Below are 24,779 nucleotides of genomic sequence, written 5' to 3'. Positions count from 1 at the left end.
GGAAAAGCAACTGCCTCCCAGGTAAGCTGCAAAGCTGCTTCTTTGCCTGCATGATAAACATTCCGCTGTTCTTGCAGAGCTTGGGTAATTCCCCAGTGCTTGCAGGAAGCCCTTGCTGCTGCCAGCAATGCTGGCTTAGGGAAAGGTGTATGGGTTCACTGACCTCCTCCCACCCAGAGCTGCTCCCACAGTAGGACACAGGCAGATGCAGGCAGGAAGCGAATAGCTGTCCCTGGAGCTCTTCTGCTGCTCATAGGCAAGGCCTCAAGCTGCATCACTGAACATCCCCAGGATGGTTTTTTAAACAGGCTTCAGCCAAATTTCCCCTGCTGTGAGAGGTGGGAGGTGCACACAGGCTGAGCTGCTCTGTGGGGTAACTGCAAGCCCACCTGGAGAAGGCAGGGGAGCTCTCTGGCCCCACGTCCTCTGTGTAACAGGCTGCAAGGTCTAGGTCATCACTGCTGAACACAAATAGCTCTTCTTAATGAGTCTGGGGAAGCAAATCTGGGAGAGCTCACAGAGGCTGGGGACAGCTTCATGCGTTTCAAATGCAGCAATCTGAGAGCAGTTTTGCTCCAGTGGGAGCAAGCAAGTGTGCAAGAAAGTCTCTGCTTCCTCACTTGCAAATTTCAGCTGTGAATTTCTGAGGAGTCCAAGTTTGCACATCATAAAAATCAGTCCACCCTTAAATATGCAAAGAGAGAGAGGACTACAAGCGTCTTCCCATCCCCTCCCTAGGGCTCCTCCATCTCCGTGGCTAGGTTGAAACCAGCTCTGTATATCTAAAGCTGATGAGATAATCTCCACCAGGAGTCTTGTCCTGATTTTCTTCTTCTGTATTTGTACCCCTTTACTAAATGCTCCTGGTTACTTCAGCCCAGCCTAAGCTGGCCTTGGGTAGGTAGGTGATGCTGGCCCAGACCTACTTTCATTCTGGCCACTCTCAAAGCAAACCTCTGCGTTTGGGAGTCTGCTTGCATACATGCATGTGTGTTGCAGACCTCACTGCAGCCTCCTGCAAGGAAGCAGCAGGACATGGCTAGCGACAGTGCAAGATATGTGGGAATGGGACTTTGTCCCTGTTCCCTGCCATACCACAGAGGGCACAGCCTCTGCCCTGCCCCCAGGTGTGGAATCTTAACCCCAGGCATCAGGAGGCCCAAATGGAAGTCTGAAACACAGCTCTAAGCTTCTGCTTGCTTTCATTGCAAACACCTCCAGCATCAGCAGTGCAGGAGGAAGTGGAGAGGCTGGCTTAGCTCCTCCTGGTTGGTAATTCATTACTGCCTGTTAGCCCAGATCCATCCGGCAGCACCTACATCCTGGCACAGACGTGTTCATTTCACACATAAAATGCTGTACCCAAATGAATCACTGAGACATTCTCCCTCAAACCTTTACCAGATGCCTTTCATGGTGCTTTACACGCAGGAGCAGTCCTGCCAACTGGGGTGTTTTTTTCCTGATGCATGCCTGGCACCTGCCTTAGCAATCAGTGCTGCAGAATCCATCCTCCATCTTATGAAAAGGACAAGGGGGATCTTCCTGCATGAAGCAGGGAGGCAGCAAGCAAAGGGTACAGGCTTCATCCATGGAATGCTCAGATGAAGAGAGGGAGAAGCAGCCTGCGTGCACATGGCTGGTTTATCGCATACCATTGTGCAATGATGCAAAAGTGCAGCATTGCTTCTCTCCTCCCCCACAGGGTCCGCCTTACAGACCCTGACAAGGTCCCTTCCCCCTTCTCATGATTTTGGCCTGGTGCTGGTAGATTTTGGCAGTGTGGTGGTAGATCCTGCCTCCAGGGCTGAGTGGGAAGAGCCAGGGTGAGTGCAGGACCCAATGCCTTGTTCACACAGAGGGGAGCCCGGGCTGGCTGCAGCATAGCTTTCCACACAGGTTTGTCCAGGGCCAGGCTGGTTCTCGCAGAGCTAAGGCTCCCCCAGCAAGTCTACTCTTCATGCCAGCTCCCAAGCCACACCCCACCTTTCCTCAGTGCCATGCCTTCTCCTGCAGCTCCCCTAGCACAGTTCACCTGCTTCTTGTTCTCCATCCCTTTTCATCCTCCACTCTCTCATTACCCAGGGCTTCTATTTCCTTCTCTGTCCCCCTATAACCATATGGGGGGGGTGTTCTGCTGGTCTGGGAAGGTTCATCCCTCACCTTATATATACAAATACAGAGCAGGACCCGGGTCATGAGTCAAGTTCAGAAGATCCCCCTAGACCCATCCTGTATCCCCTGTCCTCCGGGGGTCCCTCCGCTGGGCCCTGCCGCCCCGCATTGTCCCTAACAAAAAGGGCTTAAGTGCTGGGACATCATCAAAGACCCTAAGCCCCTCGCCCCGCCGGGAGCACCGGCAGAGCTCCCCGTCGGTGAAGGTCATGCCGGGGCGGCGGCTGCCCAGCAGAGCCGCGCCGGGCTCCCCCCACCTCTTACGCCCTCACCGGCAAGGGGGCGGACCGCACCGGGTGCCCGTACAGCGGCGATTGGCTGGCGGCGGGTAGGCGGGGAGCAGCGGGGCCGCGGCTGGCTGCAGCGGCGGGCGCGCAGCCCAGAGCGGGCGCCGCTGAGCATCCTCGGGTACCGCGGCCCCGGTGTGGGCCGCTTCCCCCGCAGCCACCGGCCTCCTCCTATGGGCGGTGCCGGTGCCGGTGCCCCGGCCTCCGCACGCCCGTCCCGTTCGGCGTTAGCATGGGCACGGTGCTCTCCCTCTCCCCCGCCGCCTCCTCGGGCAAGGGCGGCGGTGGGGGATTGCTGGCCGACAAGGTGCCGGGAAGGGTGCCGGGCAAGGGCGAGAGCCGGCTGAAGCGCCCCGGCGTGCTCATCTCTGCACTCACCTGGAAGCGTCTGGTGGCCGCCTCGGCCAAGAAGAAGAAGAATACCAAGAAGGTGACGCCGAAACCCGGCAGCGGGGCCCCGGGAGGGGGCCCGGGCCAGCCCGACGCGCTGGTGGTGCAGCGCAACCGCGAGAACTTGCGCAAATCGGTGGTGGGGCCGGCCGACGGTGGCAAGCAGGGCCCGCTGGCCGTGCCGGTACCCACCGTGCCCTCGGCACCGCAGGAGCTGCACCCCGGCTCTGGCGGGGGCAAGCCTCCACCGCCGCCACCGCCGCCGGCCGGCAGCCGCGGCCCGGGGTCCCCGCGGCGGGTGGTGGTTCAGGCGTCCACCGGCGAGCTACTGCGCTGCTTGGGGGACTTCGTGTGCCGCCGCTGCTACCGGCTGAAGGAGCTGAGCCCCGGCGAGCTCATCTCCTGGTTCCGCAGCGTGGACCGCTCTCTGCTGCTGCAGGGCTGGCAGGACCAGGGCTTCATCACCCCGGCCAACCTGGTGTTCGTCTACCTGCTGTGCCGGGAAGCGCTGCGGGGAGAAGACATCGGAAGCCAGGCCGAGCTGCAGGCCGCCTTCCTCACCTGTCTCTATCTCGCCTACTCCTACATGGGGAACGAGATCTCCTACCCGCTCAAGCCCTTCCTGGTGGAGGGCGACAAGGGCCGCTTCTGGGAGCGCTGCCTGGGCATCATCCAGCGCCTCAGCGCCAAGATGCTGCGAATCAACGCGGACCCGCACTACTTCACGCAACTCTTCCAGGACCTCAAGAGCGAGGGCGAGGGCGGAGACGGGTCCAAGCACTGGACGATCAGCCTGGACCGTTAGGGAGGTATTGGGCCTCCGGAGCCGGGGCGGAAAGGGCTGCGCACCGAGGGGCGGAGGAGGCGAAGGACTGCCGGTTCTCCCCCCTCCCGCATCGTCCTCGCCTTCCCCCCCTCTCCGGCCGCCAGCTCTACGGAGACGCTGCCTGGACCCTCCCTGCTCCGGATCCGGCCTCTCCGCGCCTCTCCCTTCCGACCCCAGCTGCGGGCTGCGCTCCGAGACACCGAGACAGCAAAGAAGACTGGGGGGGGTGTTGAGGGTGTGTGTGTGTGCCCCTCCCGCCTGCGCCATGGTGAGGGAGGGAGGGAGGCTGCTGAGGAACGGAGGCTCCTGGATGCATTTCTCTAGAGAAAAAAATGGAGCTGGGGGTCCGGGGCAGAGAGTAGGGGGGGGTTTCCCGGGTGCATGCGAAGGGTCCCCCCGCCGCGGGTACAGCCGGGCCCCTCGCCGCCGGAGTCGGCCCCGGAGCTCTCCGTGGTGCTGGAGCCGCCGCGGCTCCGCAAACAAAGGCGGGGGGGGGGGGGGGGGGGGGGGGGGGGAGGGGGGCGGGCGGTGATGTGGGCGCTGCCTTCCCTCACCCCCCTCCGCTGGGGAACGCGGGCTCCCCCGGGCACGGACGACGTTGCCCCTCACCCCGCGGGAGACGCCCGCTTGTCCCTTTGTTCGAGCCGTCGGGGAGTGGAGCGCCCACCCCCCCGCCTTCCGCCCCAGTAACACACCTTCCCCCCACCCCTCCCAGGTACGCCCCTACAAACAGGGTCTTGGTGGGATGATGCCCTCCCACCCACCTTGTCTTGCTGCGGGGACAGAGATCTGTGCCAGAGGAGGCATAGAGAGGCCAGAGGGAGAGGGCCTGCTATGGCGGGGGTGGGGTCCCCTCTCCTCTTGCTTTGCTTTGCTGGAGAATAAAGAGGCGGCCTGGACGGGCCTGGTGGTGGCTACCTGGACTTGCTGGGCTATGTGGTGCAAAGGGGATTGTGGGGGCACCCTAAGCTCCCATTCATGTCCCCTCTCCTCCCCAAGAGGGATTTGGAGGGTACTGGTGCTCAGAGGGGATTTTACTCCCTGGTGTGAGTTTGGGGTCAGAATTTCATCCCTGTTTATTGTACCCAAGGCTAGTCCTGGTACACCCAAATGTCCCTTGGCTCCCTGTGAGCTCTTCTGGCCTCCATTCCAGATGGAAATACCTGATGTTTGTCTGCTGCACTGAACTTAACCAGGAACAGAGCCCATGCAACCTCTTTTAAATTATTTTTTTCCCCCCTCTCACCTCTTTTCTCCCTGTCTCTGCTCTGCAGGACTGGGCTGTGTTCCCTGGCAGCAGCAGGCTGTGGGAGCTGTGTTGCTAGCCCAGTTACCAGCCTTGTACTTCTGCAAACCTCCAGGGAGAGGGGTGGAGGAGGGAAAGGCTTTGCCTTTCTCATAGCTGGTTGCTATGCTTCAGGGTGCTGAATTTGCCAGGACTTCTTTAGCAGGATCCACAACATGTGCTCTTGGATTGGAGCTTGCATCCAGTGCATCCCAGCACCTTCAAGCCTGGTGCTTGGACTCCCCTCAGCCAGGGAGAGCTGTGCTGGCTCTGCAGGTCATGGAGGGTAAGCTGGATTCAATCTACCTTTGTGTGCATCAGCAGAGCTGCTAATTAGGCCCAATCTGGCTCATTCAGGCAAAGCTGTGCCGCCAGGAAGACAGCACAGATGTCCCTGTGACGGGGGCTGACCTGGCAGGGTGCTGTGCAAGGCTTTTCTGTGGCTGCATAAACCCACTGAGACCTGTGCCGCTTCCCTCCTCCCTGTTCCTAATGGGTGCTTTTGCCCTTGCTTTTAGATTGACATTCATATGACCTTGTGGTGAGCTGTCTGGGCTAAAACATACACACAACCCACCCCAAATTTAGCCATAACCATGTCTTGTGACGGTGAAAGGTCAGAGTTCTGACATGCTATGGCTTGAACAGGGGTTGAATTAGACCCTTAGAGCTCCTGATTCTCCCCCACTGGCACTTTGTAAAGAGGGAAACTGAGGGAGCATGAGATGAAGCAGCAAGAAGGGTCTGTGGCATCACAGGGTAATACCCAAGCCGTTGGTGCTGGCTGTCTCCAGCCTGAGCCAGGTGTGTTTGTGCAGTGACCCCCTTCCCTCCCACAGTTGTGGGGCATGGAAGAATCTCATTTCCAGAGCTGAGCAACCTGCCAGCACTGGTGGAGGTTTCCCAACCTATGGATTCCCTCAGAGACTCTCGGGGTCCTTCCAGCCTCAAGCCCTTTTAAAATGCTTCCAGTTGCAGTGATGCTATGTCCTTCCTCTCCTCCCTTGTGTTTCATTGATTAAAGAGTGCTGAGCCTCACTGGGGGATTTAGGAAGAGCTAACTGCAGACTGGTAATTGAAGACATCTTGGAGTCTCTGGAAATGTCAAGGAATGAGGGACGAGCATAGATGCTCCTGTGCATTTAAATATGCATCGTTGACTCAGCCAGAGCTGTACTGAAGCAAGAGAGGTCTGGTTTTCCCTCCCCCAGAGGACCTTGTACAGCTGCTGAGGCAAGCAGAGTCGGGGGGAGCACTAACCCTACCTTTCCTGGGAGCCTCCTGCTCACCCCATAGCAAAGGGGAGGTAGGGAGGATGCAAGGAGAGGGTTGGTACTGAGGGTGAAAATCCTCGTGCACCTTGGCTTTTTCCCATACTGAAAGCTGCTGCACAATGCCATGGGGATGTGGGCTGCAGTAGGTTCAACCCCTCCTGCCCCAGAGATGTCTCTTCTCAGGCTATAGCATCCTTCTCTTGCTCCCCAAGGGTGCACCCTATGTGGTCCCTAGGGTGTGCTGGCCAGAGTTTGTGGAGCAACAGCTCTGTGGGCCTCCCTTTGCCCTGCTGCTCTGGCTGTAGAGCAGGCTGCATGCATGGACATGCTGGCTGTGGCACTGGGGCAAGGAAGAGCAGTGGGCAGCTGGAGCAGCCAGCCTGGCAAGCTGTGTCCCCTCCTGCTGGACAAACAACGAGGAAGCTATGCTCTTGCTATTAAGAGTTGGCAGCATCCCCCAGAGTGACTCAAACTGCTCCATGGGGAGGAAACTGCACCGGGTGATGTAGATCCAGTCCCCACATGGCTGGCAAAGGACCTGTCTCAGCTCAGCTTTCTGTGCAAGCCTTTCTCCTCCTTTTGGCTGTGAGGATGATAGATAACATGTTCCTCAAGGCAGATGGAAGTGGGAGGTCACTTTTCTGCCTCTGTGGGAGCTACTTGGACACTGGCTCTATTGCAGCTTCTGACTGTTGCTGCTCTGCTAAATTGGGGATGATTTGTGAGAACAAGTTTCTGGTTCCCTCCCAGCTCTGTGGCACCTGAGTCACAGCTGCTGGTGAGGTATCAAAAAGGGAAGACATGGATGAAGTGACCCAGGGATATGGTGGCAAATGGCAGAGGGAACATGAGAGGTCTTAGACTAAACTGAATGATGAGATATTTGTACCCAAGGAGGGGCAGGACAGTGGCCACAGGGTCTCAGCTGCTGGAGGATGCATCTGGACTGAAGTAGGAATGTGCAAAAGGCCTTGAACTCTGCCTCTGCCCAGGGTAGCCCAGCGCCAGGCATGAGAATGAGGCAGGTGACACAGCAGACATTTTGGTCCTTGCTATAGAGAAATCATGGCATGTGGCATTTCCTGACTGGTGGGTATGGGACTGAGGAGCACAGACTTGGGGACAGATCTGTACTAAGAAGCTGGGGCAGGTGGAGAAGGGGAATCAAGTGAATTGGAGCCCTGCCATGATGCTTAATTCCACTGCCACAGAGCCTGGCAGAACAGAGGGCCAGGGCTGCCTAGGCTGGAACATTACATCCAGCACACTGAGAGCTGAGCATGGAGCTTACCCTGTGCTGTCCCCCCTGCTTGTGTCACAGTCCTGTGTCACCCCTGAGGACAGAGATCTTCAGGTAAGAGCCATGCAGCACCAAGCTGTGGCCTGGGGCAGTCATGGGAATCTTAACCCAGGGAATGGGTGCCCCCCAGGGCTGTGCTCTAATGCAGGACTTCTGATGAGGGAAGTCCTGCATTAGAGCATAATCTGGCATTAGCACATTAATCCAGTCCTCTCTGCCGCCCAGCCCCTGTCCTCAGCTGAGTCCAGACCAAGGTCTCAGTGTACAGCTGGGCAGGGATGACACCAGGATGTTGCACCAGAGAGCAGGTGACATCAGGGTCAAGGTTTGGGACTCCATCCAGAGCACCTCTGCATCTGGGGAAGGCAGTGCACAAAGCTCCCCCCAGGTACATCCAGGACCTGAGGGAAGAGAAGTCCAGGCCAGGGCCAGTACAGGGGGAATACAGCCCCAGTTCTGAGCATGTTTGTGAGGAAGCAACAACTTTTGGAAGCATCACAGTTGATTCCTTGGAGGGGCTTCATGAAGAGTTTTGGACCCAAACTACCTGCACCTGCAGGCTCCAGCGGAGCAGCACTGTCATGAAGTGCTTTGTGGGGAGCAAGGCCAAGGGAAGGTGGTGTCTGGAGAAAGGATGTGAGTCAGCATCTTAGTGAGGGGAGCTGAGGAACCAGCACAGCCAGGATCCAGAGAAGAGGAAATAGGTGGGAACTGGGAGAGTTGGAGAGGGAGTAAGGGTGGGCAGGGAGGCAGCCCACATCCTCCAGGACAGACTCGACCTGATTGTGCTGTGAAGGCTCTTCCCAGTGTGAGAAATGAAGCGAGTGGTGACATGGGTCTGTTCAAATTGGAGAGGGGCTACTCTATCCCCCCTCTGATCCCTCACTGTGGGTCTGGGAGGCTTTGGAGGAATAGGAAGGGTCCCCCTACCATCTTGGCAAGAGGCTGAGGCTAGGGCAGGGCTCAATCCTGCCCTCTTGCCAACTAAGCAAAGCCAGAGACACAGATTTTATTTATGTATTTATTTCTTTATTTATTTTAAAGTAGGCAAAATCTCTTCTGCTTTGAATCACAAAGCAACAGAGGAATCTGCCAGGCCACATGCTCTGCCCTCTTGCTCTTCCCAGCGCAGCCTGAGGCCCATCTCACCTTAGGCAGGGCACTCAAGAGCTCCCCACAGGTAGGTCTGACACCCAGGGATGCATCGAGCCCATGCGCCCTGCTGCCAGCCCCCTGGGACATGCACCTCATCCAGCTGGTGCACTCCACTGCCAGGGACAGCGCTCCCCCCACCAGCGCCCCGGGCTGGGCACCCTGGCTGGGGCCAGGGGCGATGCCATGCTGAGAGCCAAGCCGGGCTCAGCCCTGCTCGCCCATTGGCAGAATTTTGCTGCAGTCTGCTCTGAGACGGCGGTTCCGATGACTGAAGAACGTAGCACTGCTGGCAGGCTGGGTCAGACGAGGCTCTGGGGAGGCAGGAGGCTGGCTTGGGTGGGAGGTAATGCTCTTCCCCCTATCCGGTAAGCACAACGTCGGGTGGGTGGGCTGTTCCCAGGGGAGCCTGGGGATGGGAGCATCTGGAGTTGCCATGGTGACACCGGCTGCATTCTCAGGCAGGTGATAGCATCGCTGGTGCAGTCCTGCACGGATGTCTCCCTGCTTCCCTCCAGCCTGCTGTTTCCGGGGAGTGCAGGGCTGGTTCCTGGCTTTTGAGGTGGAACTCTTGGTACAGGGCACGGCCACCGTGCCAGGTGAGCTCAGAACAGAGCAAAGCAAGCTCTCGGCTGCAGCCTGTTGCGCTGGGCATGTGCAATGGTCCTCCCTGTCTCAAAAAGGTAACTCCTCCCTTTACCCAGCATGTCCATCCTCTGATCCAGCAGGGACTTAAATTCCAGGGCCCAGAACGAGAAAGGAACTGGGCTCACCTGAGCTTTCCTGGAACAGACGCTGGCAGGACAGGAGGGATAGGAGCAGGATGGGGTGGGGAGGAGCTACTAGTGACCACATCCCTTAATCCGTGTCCTGCCCTACGTCATGCAATTACCTAAGCCCCAAAGCAGGCTCCTCCAGTGGGGGCATGGCCCCCTCCCCTGGCTATGAGAGAGCCAGCTGTGGCCAGCCCCCCGCACCCCCCACCCACCTCTTCCCCCCCATTTTGCCCTTGCAATGCCGAGCTTGGGGAGTGTGTGTCTCCAGCCTGAGTGCTGGTTGCATGGCAGTAACTACTTTCCTCTTCCGTTTCACCTCCTGCCGTCCCCGGGGAACAGACTGTGCAATGCTCAGGGACCCTGGAGGGAGGGACTGCTCCTAGGAAGGGATCCTCCCAGTTCCTGCAGCTCCTTTCTCATACATGGGCTCCCTGCTGGCAGCATTAACCCTCCCACCCTGCAGCCTGAGCCCTCCCAAGAGGAGACACGGACATCAGATCCCCCTCCCTTAAGCTGATTAGAGCAGTAAGGACATGTTCAAGCAGATGCCACCAAGGCCATGAGAGTGATCAGACCCTCAGGTGATGCAGATGGGGCAGCATGCAGCCCCCAGATCTGGGGACTACTCCAGATTCAGAGGTACAGGGAGAGGGGCTGAGGGATGACTACCCCTGTAGCCCCTCAAGTGGTTGGGTAATCGCATGGCACCACCCTACAGAACTGTTCTCACCCCTGCTGCAAGCCTGGCCCCCAGCCCTGGCACCCTGCTTCTCCAACAGAGGTGGGATGAGAAGGACAGCCCCAAGACAGGGCAAGCAAAGGGCAGCTCCTCAGTCCACACTAGCCACTGCTGGCACCAGTGGATCCATGGGCATGTGCCTGCATCTGGGCAAGCAGTGCTTCCCTGCTTACCCCTGCACCAATGCCACATGTCACCCTGGCCCCACAGCTTGGGATCTCCCCACTGCTGGCACAGCACAGCAGAGGCACTCCCTGCAGGATCAGGCCTTGCTGGGCCCAGTGCATTGCCCGAAGCTGTTTGCACAGCACTCTGTGGGTCATGAGAAATCTACCTCCCAGCATTCTAAATTTCCCTGGAAGATGGCAAGGTGGCAGACATCCCACTAAGCCAACTGCATCTCCTTTTTACCTCCAGCTGCCATATCCTCTTGCTGGCCTGGGAACAGGGTATGAGGCTTCCCTGGAGGCCTGTCTATAGAAGCACAGAGGTTTAAGCTCTGTAAGAGCCAGAGATGATGCCTGGAGAAGAGGTGATGCAGCAGGGTGGCCACACCCTCCCCATCCCAGCCCTGCAAGTGCTCTGCCTTAGACAGGAGGGAATTTGCTGCACGATTTCTTCCCTCACCAACCCCCTGCAGACATGAGAGGACACAGGTCACAGCACCTCACTGTTTTATTGAAGACCAGTCCCTCTCCCCAGCCAGCACAGACCCCAGCATGCCCAGCCTTTCTGCATCTACTGGGCCAAAGTCCTGCTTTGGAGGATGGAAATACCTCCTTGAACCTGGGGGGAGAGACACAGGGCTGCCTCTTAGTGCCTGGAGCTCCCAGCTCTGCTGTTATCCCTTCTCTTGCTCCACCTCCCACCCAGCCTTGTCTTAGGGCATGTCCCCACCTGTGGAGAGTGTCCCACAAAGCCTTGCATGCAAGGGACTGAAACCACAGTAAAACTGGAGCACTAAACTTGTAAGTGACCAGCAAGACACAGGCTCATATGCAGGGCATCAGGGATTGTTCCAGTCTGTGGTGTGGCCCTTGGGCATTGGGGAGAGCGCAAAGTTGCAGGGGCCAGGCTCTGCTGCCTCTGGGCCTTGCCCTGAGGGCTGGCAGTGGCTGTCACACCTGCTGGTGGCACCTCCCACTCCAGAGTCCTGCCCTGGGTAGGACTTAACACATGAAGACCATCTGCTTTCCAGACCAAGGCTTCTCCTGAGGTCTGGAGGAAGCCACCATCGGCAGGAGGTGTAGGAGGGATGGACAAAAGGAAGGCTTTGGAGTCAAAGGTGGGGGACCAAGGTCAGTGTCTCTGTCCCTGGTCAGTGGGACCCTCACCCATGAACACAGCTGTCTTGGGGCTCTAACTCCTGACTCTGCAGGGAGAGGGGAGGGCAGGCACAGGCTAGGGACAGAGCTAAGGACATTCATGGAGTGGGTTGCACGTCGTAAAGGAAAGGGGAGGCACGGTCCCTGCCAGGAGGCAAGCCCATGTGTCCTTCCATTTACACCCTTCTTTAGGTATTCACATCCATTCCCAGAACCATGGATCCCTCCTCACCATAAATTTAGCTGGCTTCTCTCCTCCAGCCATGGACATCAGGGAACCAACCCAGCTACCCTGTGAGCACCTCTCAACTCCCATGCCACTTTCCAAATCTAAAAGGGGGCAACTGAGAGCAAGGCACAATCCCACCCCCCATCCCTCTCTGCCAAGCTCCACAGCCCCATTCTGCCAGGGACAGGAAGGTCTGCCTGGCATGGCCCGAGCCTCTAATGGTAGTGGTTGTTCATGTTGTTGAGGTGAGAGGCTGCCATGGTGCTGAACGGGGCAGAGGGCTGCAGCCCGTGCCCAGGGTAGAGGGAGGGGCTGGAGCCAGGCCAGTAGGAGAAGCCAGCCGGCGTCACACCCGAGGTCATGAGGTTGAGTTTGGAGATGCCCGAAAAGGGCAGTGGGGCCAGGTTGCCCTGAAATTTGTAGAGGGTGTGATCAGGGGTGGCTGGCTGGCACACCTGTGCCAGCCCGTGGAAGTCGAACTTGTAGGCGTAGCGCTTGCCGTGGACCTTGGTCATGATGTTCTTGTCGTAGTAGTAGCGCAGTGCCCGGCTGAGCTTGTCATAATTCATGTTGGGTTTGCTCTTCCGCTCCCCCCAGCGCCGTGCCACCTCATCAGGGTCGATCAGCTTGAACTCCCCGTTCGTGCCTTCCCAGGCGATGCAGTTCAGGTTGGCACGGTCGGAGAGCAGCTCCAGCAGGAACTGCCACAGCTGGATCTGCCCACTGCCTGCAAGGCAGGCCCCAGAGAGGTTAAAGCTCCCTCTCAGGCCACAACAAGTGGGGCAGGATGTGCCCCAGTCTCCTCAACCCCCTGCTGTGTTGCCCCATCCCAGACCCAGGCATCAGAAACACTTCATTGCACCTTCCCTGCTCTAGAGACACAGAAGATGGTGACAAGGTCATGTCCGCCTTGCAGCATTCCTACCCTGTCTCCCAAGCGAGAGGAAAAGAAGCTGTCCTTGCACCTCAGGACCGGGGTAGGAGTGCTCAGAGTTCCACACAGGCTGCAGTGGGTCTAGATCCAGGGTTATCATGTCCCTCCCACCCTCATCCACACCCCACTGAAGATGGATACCTGATCATTTGCTTTGTTGTGAAGATGTGGCCTGGTTCTTTCATTTGCAGCCCCAAGAAGGGGCTACTGCTACCTTGGCAGTACTTAGATTGATCCCAGCATCAACATTCCCCCCTTCAACCTCAGCTTGAAACTGGGTGAGTGTCACAGCACAGCCTCTGCCCATCTCTAGGGACACTCTGCCCTGCAAGGATTTCTCCATGGTGAGACGAAGACAGGGTGGCAGCACTACTCTGATCTGCACTTGTGGCAGGTGCAAGCAGATAAAGGAGAAGGAGAGAACAGGACAGGACCTGTTGTGGCTTTGAATCGGCACCAATGGTCCTTATTTCCAGAGGAAAATTCCTCTGCCCCACGGCCACTGCACCCACAGCTTGCACTGAGGACCACCGCTAGGAAGTGCCCAGGATGCCTCTGTGCCCAGCTGTGACAGGAGCCTGTCACACTTGGACGTATCCATGGTGAAGCACGACAGGCTCCACTGAGTCTGGCCAGAGGTCATAAGAGGTGAGGGTCCCTGGACACAAAGGTGGTGAACAATCCCATTTCTAGGACTCATCCACCCTGCAGAGCAGTCCTGCACTTACCAAGTTGCTCCTCCACCCCTCCAAGTACCATCCCCTTCACTTCCCTGCTCCTGACCCACATTCTTTCAGCACGGGCTCTCCCCACAGCAGAGGCAGAGTCTGCCTCTCGCCCTCCCCTCTGCTTTTCTGCCACTATTTTGTCTAAAGGTGCTTGAATCCCATATGGAAGTTTAGCACACACAAACCCTGCAGCAGGCAGTCCCACAGGTCAGGTACCTTTCCCACAAAGAACCACCTTGTCCTGCTTGCTTCACACCCATCTATTTTATCCAGTGTTCCCCCCCCCCAATACCTGCCATGGAAGAAGCAGACAGCTGCTATTCCCCATCCATCCTCTTTCCACCAAATGGCACCTAGACATCCCGACCCAGGCAGGCAAGCTCAGGACTTTCCAAGGTTGCATTTCCAAATCCCTCATCCTGGAATGAAGGTGCAAGATCTCTCCTCTCCAGGGTACATTCACAGCCCTCACCTCTTATCTGTCCCCACAGCCCCCACCCTGGAGTCCTGCTATCCCCCAGCCATTCATGGAGGGCAAGGAGGTGTTGAGGGGTGCAATTGGGTGGGGTGGTGAGGTTCAGTCCTCACCACCATAGAGTGTTCTGCTGCAGCACCTAGCAGTTCCCAGAGGACACCTCCTGGGATCCAAAAAGGATCCTCACCACAGCTCAGTGCACTGACAGACTGAATTTAGGGAGTAGAACCTCAAGCAATGCCCACAAGAGGTAAAACATTTCCTTCTATCAGCTGAGCGTTGCTTGAGGTTCTACTGCCTAAATTCAGTCCATCAGTGCACAGAACACAGCTGGGTGAGAGTCCACGGTGCAGAGGCAAAAAGCTCCCCCCTCAAAGCCCCTACTTTACTCTCCCTCCCACCCCTAAAACAGGGCTCTTCTTTTCCCACCTAAGAGCATCCCCTGGGCCCTGAGCCCTTGCTAGGCAGGCAAACCACATGGCCCAAACGCCACGGCTCTGGCCCTGCGACCACCTGATGACCAGCCCCGCTGCTCTCTCCGGCAGGCTTCAGGCTGTTCCCTGGCTAGCCCTTGGCAGATCCCCAGGGCCCCTGGGTGGCTCCACCCGGGCGGATGGCTCCGGCTCCCGGGGACGGCTCAGCTCCCTGCCTTAGCCTCAGCCCCTCATCGGCACCTTCGTCTCGGGTGAGTTCTCACCTCATTCCCTGGCTCCAAGGCACAGCTTGCCCAAGCCCGAATTAGTCCCGCTAGCTCCCGGGCTGACTGGCAGCTGCTTCCCCGTCGGATGGCCCCGGAGCACCGAGGGAACCCGAGACCTGTGGGGTTCCTGGAGCGATGGGCACCCCGCTCCCTTCCGCTGCAACGGGGCCAGGGGGTCGCGGCCGTCGAGGCTCTGCCGGCGGGGCTCGGCTGTTCTCCTGGTGGGTTTCGATGGCGGGATATTCCCGGCACAAGCCGCCCGTAGCAGCAGGAGTGGGGGCATGTCCCGCGCGGGCAGTGTCCTGCACACGGTCTGGGGTCCCCGATGGCTGCGGGGCTGGGAAGGTTGCGTGTGCCCCGAAAAGCCCCGGCTGCGGGCCGGTCCCGAGTGAGGGGCAGCCGTGCACTTACCTTTCTGCACGCTTGGGCTGAGGGACCCCCACGCCTGGCTCTTCCCGTCTTTGAACAAAGTTTCTCCGACTGGATCTGGGGGGGGTGTAAAAGTGGAGCGTGTGGGAGTGGAGGGGGGGCTGGAGCCAGGCGGGACTTCGACCCCCCGGCGCCCACCCGCGGGCAGCCTCCCCGCAGCCCCCAGCCGCTCCCCCTTGCCTGCCCAGCCACCGCCGCAAAGCCAGGAAACGCGTCCAGGAAAAAGGAAATCCGATTTCCGACCGAGCCAGGGAAGCTTTTAAATAGGAATAGAAAATCCCGCGGGCTGGAGCAGGGAGAAGAGACGGAGCAACGGAGAGAGCTGTGGGGCAGAGAAAGAGTGAGAAGAGGTGGATGGGGTGGAATGAAGGACAAGTGTCAGTGTTTTGGGAGCAGATGGCTGGGGAAAGGACAGGTAGATGGAAATGTGGATGGAAGGAGGGAAGAAGAGGTGGGTGGATGGGTGGAAGGACAGAGGGGAGGATATATGGGTGAGTAGATTGAGGGAAGGACAAGAAAAGGGAAAGAAGGAGGATGGATGGATGGATGGATGGATGGATGGATGGATGGATGGATGGATGGATAGGTAATGAGCAGATTGGTGGAAGAACAGGAAGATGGAAGAGACGGAGGGTAGACAGAGGGGATGATTTGTAGAAGGGACAGAAAGAGGGACAGAGGGACAAGTGGGTGGGGTGGAATGATACATGGAAGTACAGGAGAAGGATGAGTGGGTGGATGGGTGAGCTGGAAGGACAGGACGGTGAACGGAGGGACGGTAGGACAGAGAGTGGGTGAATGAAGAATGGAAAGGAGGATGGATGTGCAGGTGTGGAAGGCAGCGAGGGTGGCTGGAAGGAAGGAGGAAGGGATGGTTGAAGGGCTGGATGGTAGGAAGGGAGGACGGACAGAGAGAGAGGGGGAGGCAGGGTGTGCGCTGAAGGAAGACAGGACAGAGAAGGGCCCCGGGGCAGCGACGGGGCAGGGCGGGCGGGGGCCGGCTGCTGTGCGGGCAGCGGCCGGGGGTCCGCCCGTACCTGGCAGGTACATGTTGAGCAGCAGTGGCACCGCTCCGGCGCCGTGTCTCATGGCAGCTGTGGGGGCGGCCCGCGGGCTGCATGTTTTAATATTCCTGCCCCTATTATTATTATTATTATTCCACTTTATCAGGGAGCAGCTGATGGCGAATAAATGGCAGCGGGACGGGCAGGGGACGGGCAGGGGCCGGGGGAGGCGGGAGGGGGAGAGGGGGGGCGGGGGAGTTTCCAGGCAACTCGCAGGGGCTCGGGGCCCCGGCTCCAGCAATTTCCTTTGCTGTAATTAAAGCGGGCGCTGCCCCCCCACACACCCCCCGCCCCCCACCCCCCGCTATCGGGCCCGCATCAGACTTTAATCACGGCCGCGGGTTTCTATGGAGAGAGCTCGGGCCGCTTCCTGCCTCTTCCGCCTCCTTAACTCTTCGCAAACACGGCGCTGCCACCCCGCCGGGAACGGGGCTCGGGCACTGCCTGGAGACCGCCCGGGCCCGGCCTCCTGCTACCGCCGCCTCCGATCCACTCCTCTGCCCGGCTGGCACGGCGCTCCCTGCGCTGCTGGCATTGCCTGCTTCTCACCATCTCACCGCATGGCATCAGCGTCGTCCCACCTTGCCTCCCTTCCTCCCAGCCACCCTGCACCGGCACCCCTGGGGCTCCCTCCCCAGCTCCGCAATCTGCAGCATAGTCCTGGGGCCTCCTTGCAAGTCCCAGAGCTCTGGGGTGGGTCAGTTTGGTGTCTACTATATCCCTCCAGCTCCAGGACGTTGGTGATGGGATCGCTTTGCAGTCCACAAGGCTCCCGGGTGGATAAGTGCATCTCCGGTGGTTGGTGGCAATCCATCTGTGCTCTCCTGTACAGTTCCTGCCTTGGGGAGGGTTAAGCCTGTGACTGTTTTGGGGTCCCCAGCCTTATTCAGATCTCTTGCTCATAGTTATTAGGCGACCCCCAACACTCACCCAAACCTGTATGCCCCCATCTCTACCTGATGGTACTCAGCAGCCCCGAGTGTTGTAAAGACCAGAGGGTGATATGGGGAGGGGTCATCTGGGGTCATCTCAGCTCCCAAAAGGCGTAACTGGCCCGCTTGTTCCCCATCATCCGTGGCTGCATTTGGTATGTGCAGCTGCAGGGTGACCATGGAGGGTCCAAGGGGGACATAGCCATCAGTGATGGGTTTGACTAGGCTTGTCCCCCCAGCCAAGAGTTTACCTTCCTCCTGCACCCTATGGCTTGAGGCAGCCAGGCAGGGTGCCAGCTGCAGGCACTAGCTCTGCTCCACTGCCATACAGTCAAGCTGCCCATTAGGCTCTCCTGTGGTGTTTCAGTGATGTCTAGTAAAAGGATGGTCTCTCATTCTGAACTGAGCCAAATGTCTTGAAAGTGGTCATTGCAACATGCAAGTCCAAAGGAAATCAGGATACATTTATGTTAGACTTATGGATATTATTTATACTGCAACTGAAAGGTGTCCTGCATAAGAAGCAGCTGCAGCCCATGGGTGGCAACAGTCAGCTACTGTGTCTTGGGATGCCACAGCCCAACGGTGTTGGTGAGGGTGTCCAAAAGGTTTAGGAAACAGGGGGTCCTGTGGGTACTAAGCTGGGCTCTGGATGCTCCACTGCTGCTGCCCATCTCTGTGGGGGGCAGAGGGCAAATGCTAGCAGAACAACACATAAGCAGAGCCCACAGTACTCCCCCACCAATCCTGTTTGGACATAACAGCCCTTAGAAAATGTTCTCTTCCCCCAGCCCGTGCCCTGAGCAAACCTGAACCCCACAGAGGGCTGTTCCAGCTCTGTACAGCCCAACAGCCTTGGCTTCTCCCTTCATCCCTCTCCTCCCCAGCCTCTTGAGCCCCATCGACCATTGTGCAGCTTTCCTGGCAGTGGCTCCGCAGCCTCCCAGACTTGCTTTCGCTGCCTGAGTCACTGCAACAAACCTCAGGCAACGGAAAACAAGCCCCAGAGACAGCGAGGTGAGCTGGGAAGGGGGCCAGACCCACCAAGCCCCTCTCCTTCTGATGGTCCCAGTGATCAGGATCCTCCTCCAGCAAACCTGCGTGGCACAGAGCATTAAGCTGGGGAGTCTGGGCTGAGGGCTCTGTGTCAGCCCGGCACAGGGGGAGCAGTTTGGGATCACCCTGAGAAGCAGGGTTCGGACCGGGGGAGCTGGCGACAGGGAGCACCTGGGGGCACAGGCTATGGAGACTCACGGGTCCCTGGGAAAGCCAGTGTGTGGAAGGGCCTACAGTGGGGTATAAGGGGACTAAGGGCTTTGGCGGACTTAGGGACTGATGGATGCAGAGGGGCAGGGACTGCAGGGTCCCTAGGGTGAGAGGCAGGACATAGCAGAGCTGGGGCAGGCTCACAGGATTGGGAGGGGGCAGGCAGGGTACATGGCAAATAGTGAGCCAAGTCTGTGAGAGAGCCAGAGGATGTGGGTTCAGGTCTGTGGGGGATCTGGGAGGTGAGGATTCAGGTCTATGGGGACCCGACATGTGGAGCACCCAGATGGCAGCAACAGAAGGTCCCTTTGGCTGCAAGCAGGCAGTTTGCCTCCCGACCTCCCAACCCAATGCTTTATCCCTCTAGGACAGAGCAGTAAAGACCCCACATTTTGCCGTGCCCCCACCCCAGCCACCCCCAGTAGCAGCCCTGTGCGCAGGTGCCCGGAACAATTTCACCTGTCTGCCGGCGGTGTCGTGAAGTGGAGCCGAGCTGACGTGGCCTTGGGCTGGCTGCAGCACGGCTGGGTGTGCAGGAATGTGTTTGTGCAGGGGGAGAGGCCATGGGGCCGTGGCAGGGTGGGGCCAGCAGGGACAGGAAGGGGAGAGGGGAGGGCCAGGGGCACCCTGCGGTGGGGACGCCCCGAGGGGTGGGGACGTGCAAGTTGCTGGGGCTTTTGCAAGGGGCTCGTTGGGGTGCAAGGGGAGAGGGAGCCGGGATGTGCAGGGCATGTATGCTCACACCTGTGTACAAAGTCCTGTGTGCAGTGCACAGGTTCTCACCTCCCCTTCCCCCACCCCGGGTCTCTGTGCAGCCCTGTGTACAGGGTGTGCACTCCTCGACCCTCAGCCCACTCTATCCCAGTCTCCCAGCTTCCCTTGGGGCATCCACAGCTCTAATGCTCCAAGTGCACTTGGGTGAGTGTGCAGGGACCCAGGCAACCAAGTGACTCAGCACTGTTCCACCGTCCTGCAGCTTTAGACGGTATGTCATGGGTGAGGAGAATACCTTGGGACAGGTACCTGTGCCCCAGGAGGGCTCAGGGTGCTGGAGCAGGATGGAGGAGGAAGAGGCCAGGAAAGGGTGCTGGAGAAGGAGGAGGAGGCTGGGTGGGGCTCCTGGTGTACCTGAGCAAGCAGGAGCCGGATGCTGGCACGGATGTGCTGGCGTGGCCAGGCTGGGGGTGGGGGGACCTGCATCCTAAGGTTGCTGGAAGCAGTGAGCTGAGCTCCCTGCCAGCTCTGGGACACTGCCCTGAGGACCCCGGGTTCTTGTACAGTCTCTATATAAACCGGTGCCCCCAATTCTGCTCTAACTGTGGCCATCCCATTTGTGGCAGTGTCCTGCCCCCCAAGATGACCCAGGCTCGAAGCAGGCAGGGACACCCTGCTTTTCTCCAAACTAGGGTGCAGAGAGCCCCACTCTCTGTGAACACCCCGTGCTCACAGGCTTTGTAGCAATCGTTTTCCCTAGCACTGACCCTGTGAGAAAGTCCCAGGACACAACCCCACTGGATGCCCCCTTCTGGCTCCAGCCCATTTTTTCCCCAGTAAAGCCAGTAAGTTCCCACTTCCCCACATCAGAGAGTTAAGGAACCGTTCTGCATTCCCTCTGTTTGCTCTGCATGGACCAGAGGTGGAGTGAAGAGAGCCCAGCCCAGGCTGCACGTCACCACGGGTCCAAAACCACCTGGGAAAAGGGAAACCCCTTCCAGCTGCTGGGAGCTGGGGGCCAGCGGGTGTGGGGCAGGCAGCCTGCATCCCACCCCGCGGGGGTCCCACAAGGAGCAGAGCAGAGGCAGGAGCACCCTTGGGTTTTTTTTTTGACAAATGCCTTTATTTGCTACCGGGTAGAGGTCTATTGCACAGCAGCCCAGGGGCTGCGGGGCACGCAGCGCTGCCCCTGCTCAGTGCTGGACACGGCGGATGGATTGGATCTGGTTGGTGTGAGCCTGGCTGCTGTATTCATTGTACTTCTTGAACTCACCGTTCTGTCTGTCCCGCTCCAGCACATACTGGTAGCCCCTGTATCCTGGGTACTGGTATGCCACCCACCTGCAAGCAGACCCCTGACTCAGAGCCCCAGACCAAATCTCCCCCTCCCCTTCCCTCTCTTTCCCTCCCTTTCACTCTCCTCCCTTCCTTCCTCTCCCCTCCCCTCCCTCCCTTCCTCTCCCCTTCCCTCCTCTCCCATTCATCCCATCCATCTCATCCCTGAGAGGGAAGGGACAGAAAGCACCCCACAGCTGGAATTTTCAAGGGAAGGGGAGCACATAGGCCTCCTTTTTTTTTTTTTAGGTCCCCTTTCTCCATCCCCAGGGCTGTACAAAAGGGAGGTACTTGCCAAAGCTCTGCTCTCAGCCCTCCCTCCCCTCCCCCCCCCACCTTCTTGCCAGCAGAACTCACGCTCCGGCGTTCACTTTGATAGATGCCACCTCCTTGTTGCCCCAACCCATGGCCTGCAGCGAGGGGTAGTCATCACTCAGCTCAAACTTGTGCCCCTGAAAATTCTCAGCCTCGTAGAGGATGACTTTGCTGTCGTTGTGGTTCTGTAGAGGGAGAGAGCTGGGAGGTCAACAAGGATGGGGTGACTTGCACAGTTATAGGGGATGTGGCATCAGGGGGGACATAAACCAAGGCACCATGGCAAGCCTGGGACCATGTCCAGCTTTGGTGCAAGGCATGGGCATGTCCCTCAGCTTGGCATCCCCTAACTGTGCCACATTGGGGCTGCCCAGAGGATGCTGCTCTCGTGTCCCTGTGATTCCAATGGATATCTGCTGGTTAGGGTGACAGTGGTGACAGTGGCCACATCCTCTGTACCCACATAGTTTCCTGCCCTCAGCATCCTCACACTCCCCAAGGCTGCAGGACAGTTTCAGGGCAAGATGGGCTGCTGAGAGTGATTCCACTCCTGCTTTGTGGGGCTTTGCTGGGTGTTGGGCACCAAGGGGTTAACGGCTGGGACACTGAGCGATGCGGCACTGTCCCCCGTACCCAGCCCCCACACGCCTCTATCTGCACCGAGGAGCAGTCCTGCCAGTAAGGAGTGATCTTATCACATCCCCTTTATTAAAGCCCAAGCATATCTGCCTGGTGATTATTAAAAGTTGGGGGGGGGACCCCCCGCTCGGAGGCGCAGACGTGCCGCTTTTGCAAGCACCACTGTCTCTGCAGATGGAGCGATAGGGGCTGCAGCTGCCTGGGCACGGCTCGGGTACCCCAGTGGGAGGGGGACGAATTCCACACCCCAAATGCACCAACCATCCCTTTGGTCCTGCCAGCTCCTCTCTGCCTGTCCCGTCCACAGGTACCTGAGGTGAGAGGACAAGGCCAGAGGACCCCAGCCTGGGAGGTGACTGTCCAATGCACCAAGCAGAAGGATCTGGGATGGTGTTTCAGGATAAATTTTAGCCTTAAGGAACAGCCCAGGACCCTTGCAGGGAGGCAGCCACCCCTCCTATCCCACAGCCTCGCTGTGGCTGCCTCACCCCTCCATCCCATGTTCCAGTAACCTTTTCTCCCTCCCTGCTGGGCTGCCAAGAGGAGGCACTGCCTGCCCCAAGCCTAGCGACGGTGACCTCGTAACTCACCGCACACTTGACGGGCCGGAAGGAGAGGAGGTGCTCGGTCCGGTAGCCGCTGTTCCCGCTCCAGGCCTCCCATCGGGGATAGTCACCCTTCTCCAGGATAAACTGCTGCCCCTGGTACTCAGGGTACTCGAAGCCCACCCAGCTGGAGGGGAGAGGAGGAAGGACCTCAGCCTAGGGCTGGCTTCTCCCTCCTGCACGTGGGACAGAGAGGTCCTGGAAGGGTGTGGGCATGTCACGGAGGTCGGGGTTCTTGCTACCAGGAAACATCCCTTTTGAGAGTGAGCCCCCACTCCCCAGGGCCACACCATTGCCTCCAACCCATGCCTCAGCAGAGTCTCCCTTCTTTGCAGATGGGGAAACTGAGGCACCAGGCTAGGAGCACAGAGAGACAGGTTGCACAATAAGGCTGTGTGAGAGCAGGGGACCCGGGTGTCCTGGCTTCCTGGCAGCTCCAGTCAGCCCCTGGGAGCAAAGTGGCACGCACTGAGGGGCCGTGGGGCTCGTGGGGCACTTACGGGCCAGACTCCACCTTGATGGAGCGGATCTTGCGGAAGCCACGCTCCATGATGCTGGGGCACTCCATGAGGAACTCGCAGCGCTTGCCCTGGAAGCTCTCCTCCTCCCATACCGTGATCTTGTACTGCCCCAGGGTGTCCATGGCTTCGCTGCTGGTCATGCGGGTTGCTCAGCTGCTGGCAGAGACCCATGCATCACCCCGGGCAGATGCCCACCATCAACCCACATGCACCAAGCCTGGGATAATGGCTGTGCTGCCCTCATACATCCCATGCCACCAGCCCCTCGTCCTTCCAGGCTGTTCCCCTTCCCTTGGTGCTGAGCAATCTCTGTCCCATGCCCCTCGAATTGCAGGGTGCACTTATGGTCACCCAGCTCTCTCTAAGTGATGTACCCAAGACTGCTCCAAATCTCCCTGCAACTTCTCCTGGGCTCAGCCAGGTGCAATGGCACCGTACCCATTGCAGGAGGGTGGCAGTGACCCCTGACTCAAACATAGGTGTGGGGTGCAGCCCTGAGGCAGAGCAGCCCAGTTCTTGCAAAGATGGGTGCCAGCATCCCCTCCTGTCCACACAGGGCACCCCTGTGTGCCTTGCAGCACCCTGCGTCTTGCCCTTCCCCAGAGTGTGCACTGGGTTTGGGGGGGCTTGGTGTGGGAGGCTAAAGGCAGCATGGCAGCGCCTGTGCAGTGGGGGGGCTTGAGGGCTCACAGCCTGGTACTTACTTGGTCGGCAGGGCACAGTGGCGAAGGTGGCGGTGCCGGCGCCGGCTTTTCCCCTTGCCCTTTATAGGCAGGCGCCGAAGTGCCGATGGTGCAGGCGGGCAGGGCGCTGTGTCAGCAGGCAGGGGATGGGGGGGCACGGGGCTGTGAGCCCACCCCAGACTCCAGCTGTCCATTCCAGTTAGGCAGTGTGGCGAGAGCAGCCCCCCCGTGCCCCGCAGGGCTGACAATGAAAGTGCTGGGCTGTGTTTGCGGAGAGGCTCAGGGCACAATGGGCAAAGGGCCTGACGCGCCGCTTTCCTTTCTGCCCCCGGACAATGTCCCTGTTTGGCCCAGGGATTAGGGACCCAGCCTTTCCCAGGGCACCCTCAGCCTTTGCCAAGGTTGAGGCTGGTGGGAAGGAGGTGCCAAGTTGAAGCAAGGATTTGCCGGCTGGGAGCTGAGGGGGCACTAATTTCCTCACGCTGGATGCGGAGCTTGCCTGGGGCTGCATCTGCCCCTCGGCCCGAGGGCTCTGTCACCGCAGGTCCCTCCTCCGGCCAGACCCTGCTTTGCATGTCCCGAGCTGGCAGGGCAGGGACTCGGTCTGCAAGGGCAGGGCTCTGTGTGGGGTGGTTGAAGATTAGGGTGAGTGAGAGGGGTGGAGGAGGTGTTGGCAGAGGCACAGCTTGGTCCATCCATGTGCTGGGAGACGTGCAACACCCTGCAGAGGTTCCTGTGTTGGCTCTGAACTGGACACTGATGTACCCCAGTTACATGCTCCCTGCTTTCAGTGCCCTGGGCATGTCCCCTGGCCTGGCAAAAGGCTCCCTGTACCAGCTTTGGGCAGAGTTGTATCCTGCACCTGTGCAGCAGGACCAGCCCTGCCTGGGTCTGCACCATGCAATGTGACAATTCCAGTGCCTCCCACCAGGACCTGGGCTGGATGAGGCCAGCTCAGGCTTGGAAGGAAGAAGAGTGCCCTGAGGAGCCTTGAAATCCCAGGTCTCCTGGCAGCAGCATTCCTTGCAGCATCCCTGTGGTGAGGCTGGATACTCCCCACCTTCATCTCTGCAGGAGCCACGTTGGCCTGCAGGCAAAGACTGGACAGAGTACCCCAAACCTTCCCAGATAAACCCCAGCCCTCCTGAGGGTCCTAAGCAGAGGTCAGTATCCCATGTGAGCTTAGTAGTGCTGATGACACAGGTGCAGTGTGGGCATCTGGCAGGGGTGTTAGGACGCCTGGCATCTGTGCTCCATTTTCATCAAGAATTGGGGTCTGAGGGGCGATAGCAGGAATGGGCTTGGGGCAGGACCTGTGATTCGCCTTCCTGTGTCCCCCACTGCTCGACAACGCGCCAGGCAGCGTCTACCTCCCTGCTCTGGGGCCCGGAGCGTCGATGCCGTCAGGTCCCAGCAGAGGGTGCAGCCTGGCAGCGATTGGAACTGGCTCCAGCTGAGGAACCTTGGCTGGCCCTTGGCTGGGAACAGGCGCTGGGGAGGCAGCCTTCATTTTGCGATGCTCTGGGTTCTTATAGCAGGGTTTGTGAGAGACACTCTGGGAGGTGCCTGGGGGTGCAAAGGATGGAGGAAAGGATAGGGATGATCTCTGGGGAGGGAAGGGGATGCATGAGGATAAGCAGGCTCCCAGGATGCAGCCCAGTGATATGAAGACATCCCTCAA

The 24,779-nt window shown here is 58.9% G+C and overlaps 3 protein-coding genes across 3 annotated transcripts; 1 reads left to right on the top strand and 2 right to left on the bottom strand.

The window, feature by feature from the left end:
- Positions 1-2,647: 2,647 nt before the first annotated feature.
- Positions 2,648-4,170, top strand: CDK5R2 (cyclin dependent kinase 5 regulatory subunit 2). The gene has a single exon (XM_009911165.2). The coding sequence runs from the start codon at positions 2,695-2,697 to the stop codon at positions 3,655-3,657; it is 963 nt and encodes a 320-aa protein (XP_009909467.2). The 5' UTR covers positions 2,648-2,694; the 3' UTR covers positions 3,658-4,170.
- Positions 4,171-11,472: 7,302 nt separating this feature from the next.
- Positions 11,473-16,640, bottom strand: FEV (FEV transcription factor, ETS family member). The gene is made up of 3 exons (XM_054173407.1): positions 16,481-16,640; positions 15,007-15,204; positions 11,473-12,485 (listed from the first exon to the last, which is right to left on the bottom strand). Exons 1-3 carry the CDS (start codon positions 16,638-16,640, stop codon positions 11,974-11,976), a joined length of 870 nt encoding a protein of 289 aa, XP_054029382.1. The 3' UTR covers positions 11,473-11,973.
- A 3,553-nt stretch (positions 16,641-20,193) lies between these two features.
- On the bottom strand, positions 20,194-22,555 carry CRYBA2 (crystallin beta A2). The gene is made up of 4 exons (XM_054168661.1): positions 22,395-22,555; positions 21,880-22,021; positions 20,693-20,835; positions 20,194-20,341 (listed from the first exon to the last, which is right to left on the bottom strand). The coding sequence occupies exons 1-4, from the start codon at positions 22,553-22,555 to the stop codon at positions 20,194-20,196; spliced, it is 594 nt and encodes a 197-aa protein (XP_054024636.1).
- Between the last annotated feature and the right edge of the window lie 2,224 nt (positions 22,556-24,779).

Source organism: Dryobates pubescens, chromosome 2, assembly GCF_014839835.1.
Source record: "Dryobates pubescens isolate bDryPub1 chromosome 2, bDryPub1.pri, whole genome shotgun sequence".
NCBI lineage: Eukaryota > Metazoa > Chordata > Aves > Piciformes > Picidae > Dryobates > Dryobates pubescens.
This window is presented reverse-complemented; position numbering and strand designations above follow the sequence as displayed.

Bases quoted from the DNA above. Each gene is read 5' to 3' on its own strand.
- CDK5R2 (XM_009911165.2), top strand. From the start codon at position 2,695: ATGGGCACGGTGCTCTCCCTCTCCCCCGCCGCCTCCTCGGGCAAGGGC.
- FEV (XM_054173407.1), bottom strand. From the start codon at position 16,640: ATGGTGAGAAGCAGGCAATGCCAGCAGCGCAGGGAGCGCCGTGCCAGC. The intron at 15,205-16,480 runs GTTAAGGAGGCG...GTGGCTGGGCAG, and splicing joins CAGCGCCGTGTTTGCGAAGA to GCAAGGGGGAGCGGCTGGGG. The intron at 12,486-15,006 runs GTAAGTGCACGG...CCTGCCTTGCAG, and splicing joins CAGCCCAAGCGTGCAGAAAG to GCAGTGGGCAGATCCAGCTG.
- CRYBA2 (XM_054168661.1), bottom strand. From the start codon at position 22,555: ATGACCAGCAGCGAAGCCATGGACACCCTGGGGCAGTACAAGATCACG. The intron at 22,022-22,394 runs GTAAGTGCCCCA...TCTCCCCTCCAG, and splicing joins ATCAAGGTGGAGTCTGGCCC to CTGGGTGGGCTTCGAGTACC. The intron at 20,342-20,692 runs GTGAGTTCTGCT...GTCTGCTTGCAG, and splicing joins ATCAAAGTGAACGCCGGAGC to GTGGGTGGCATACCAGTACC.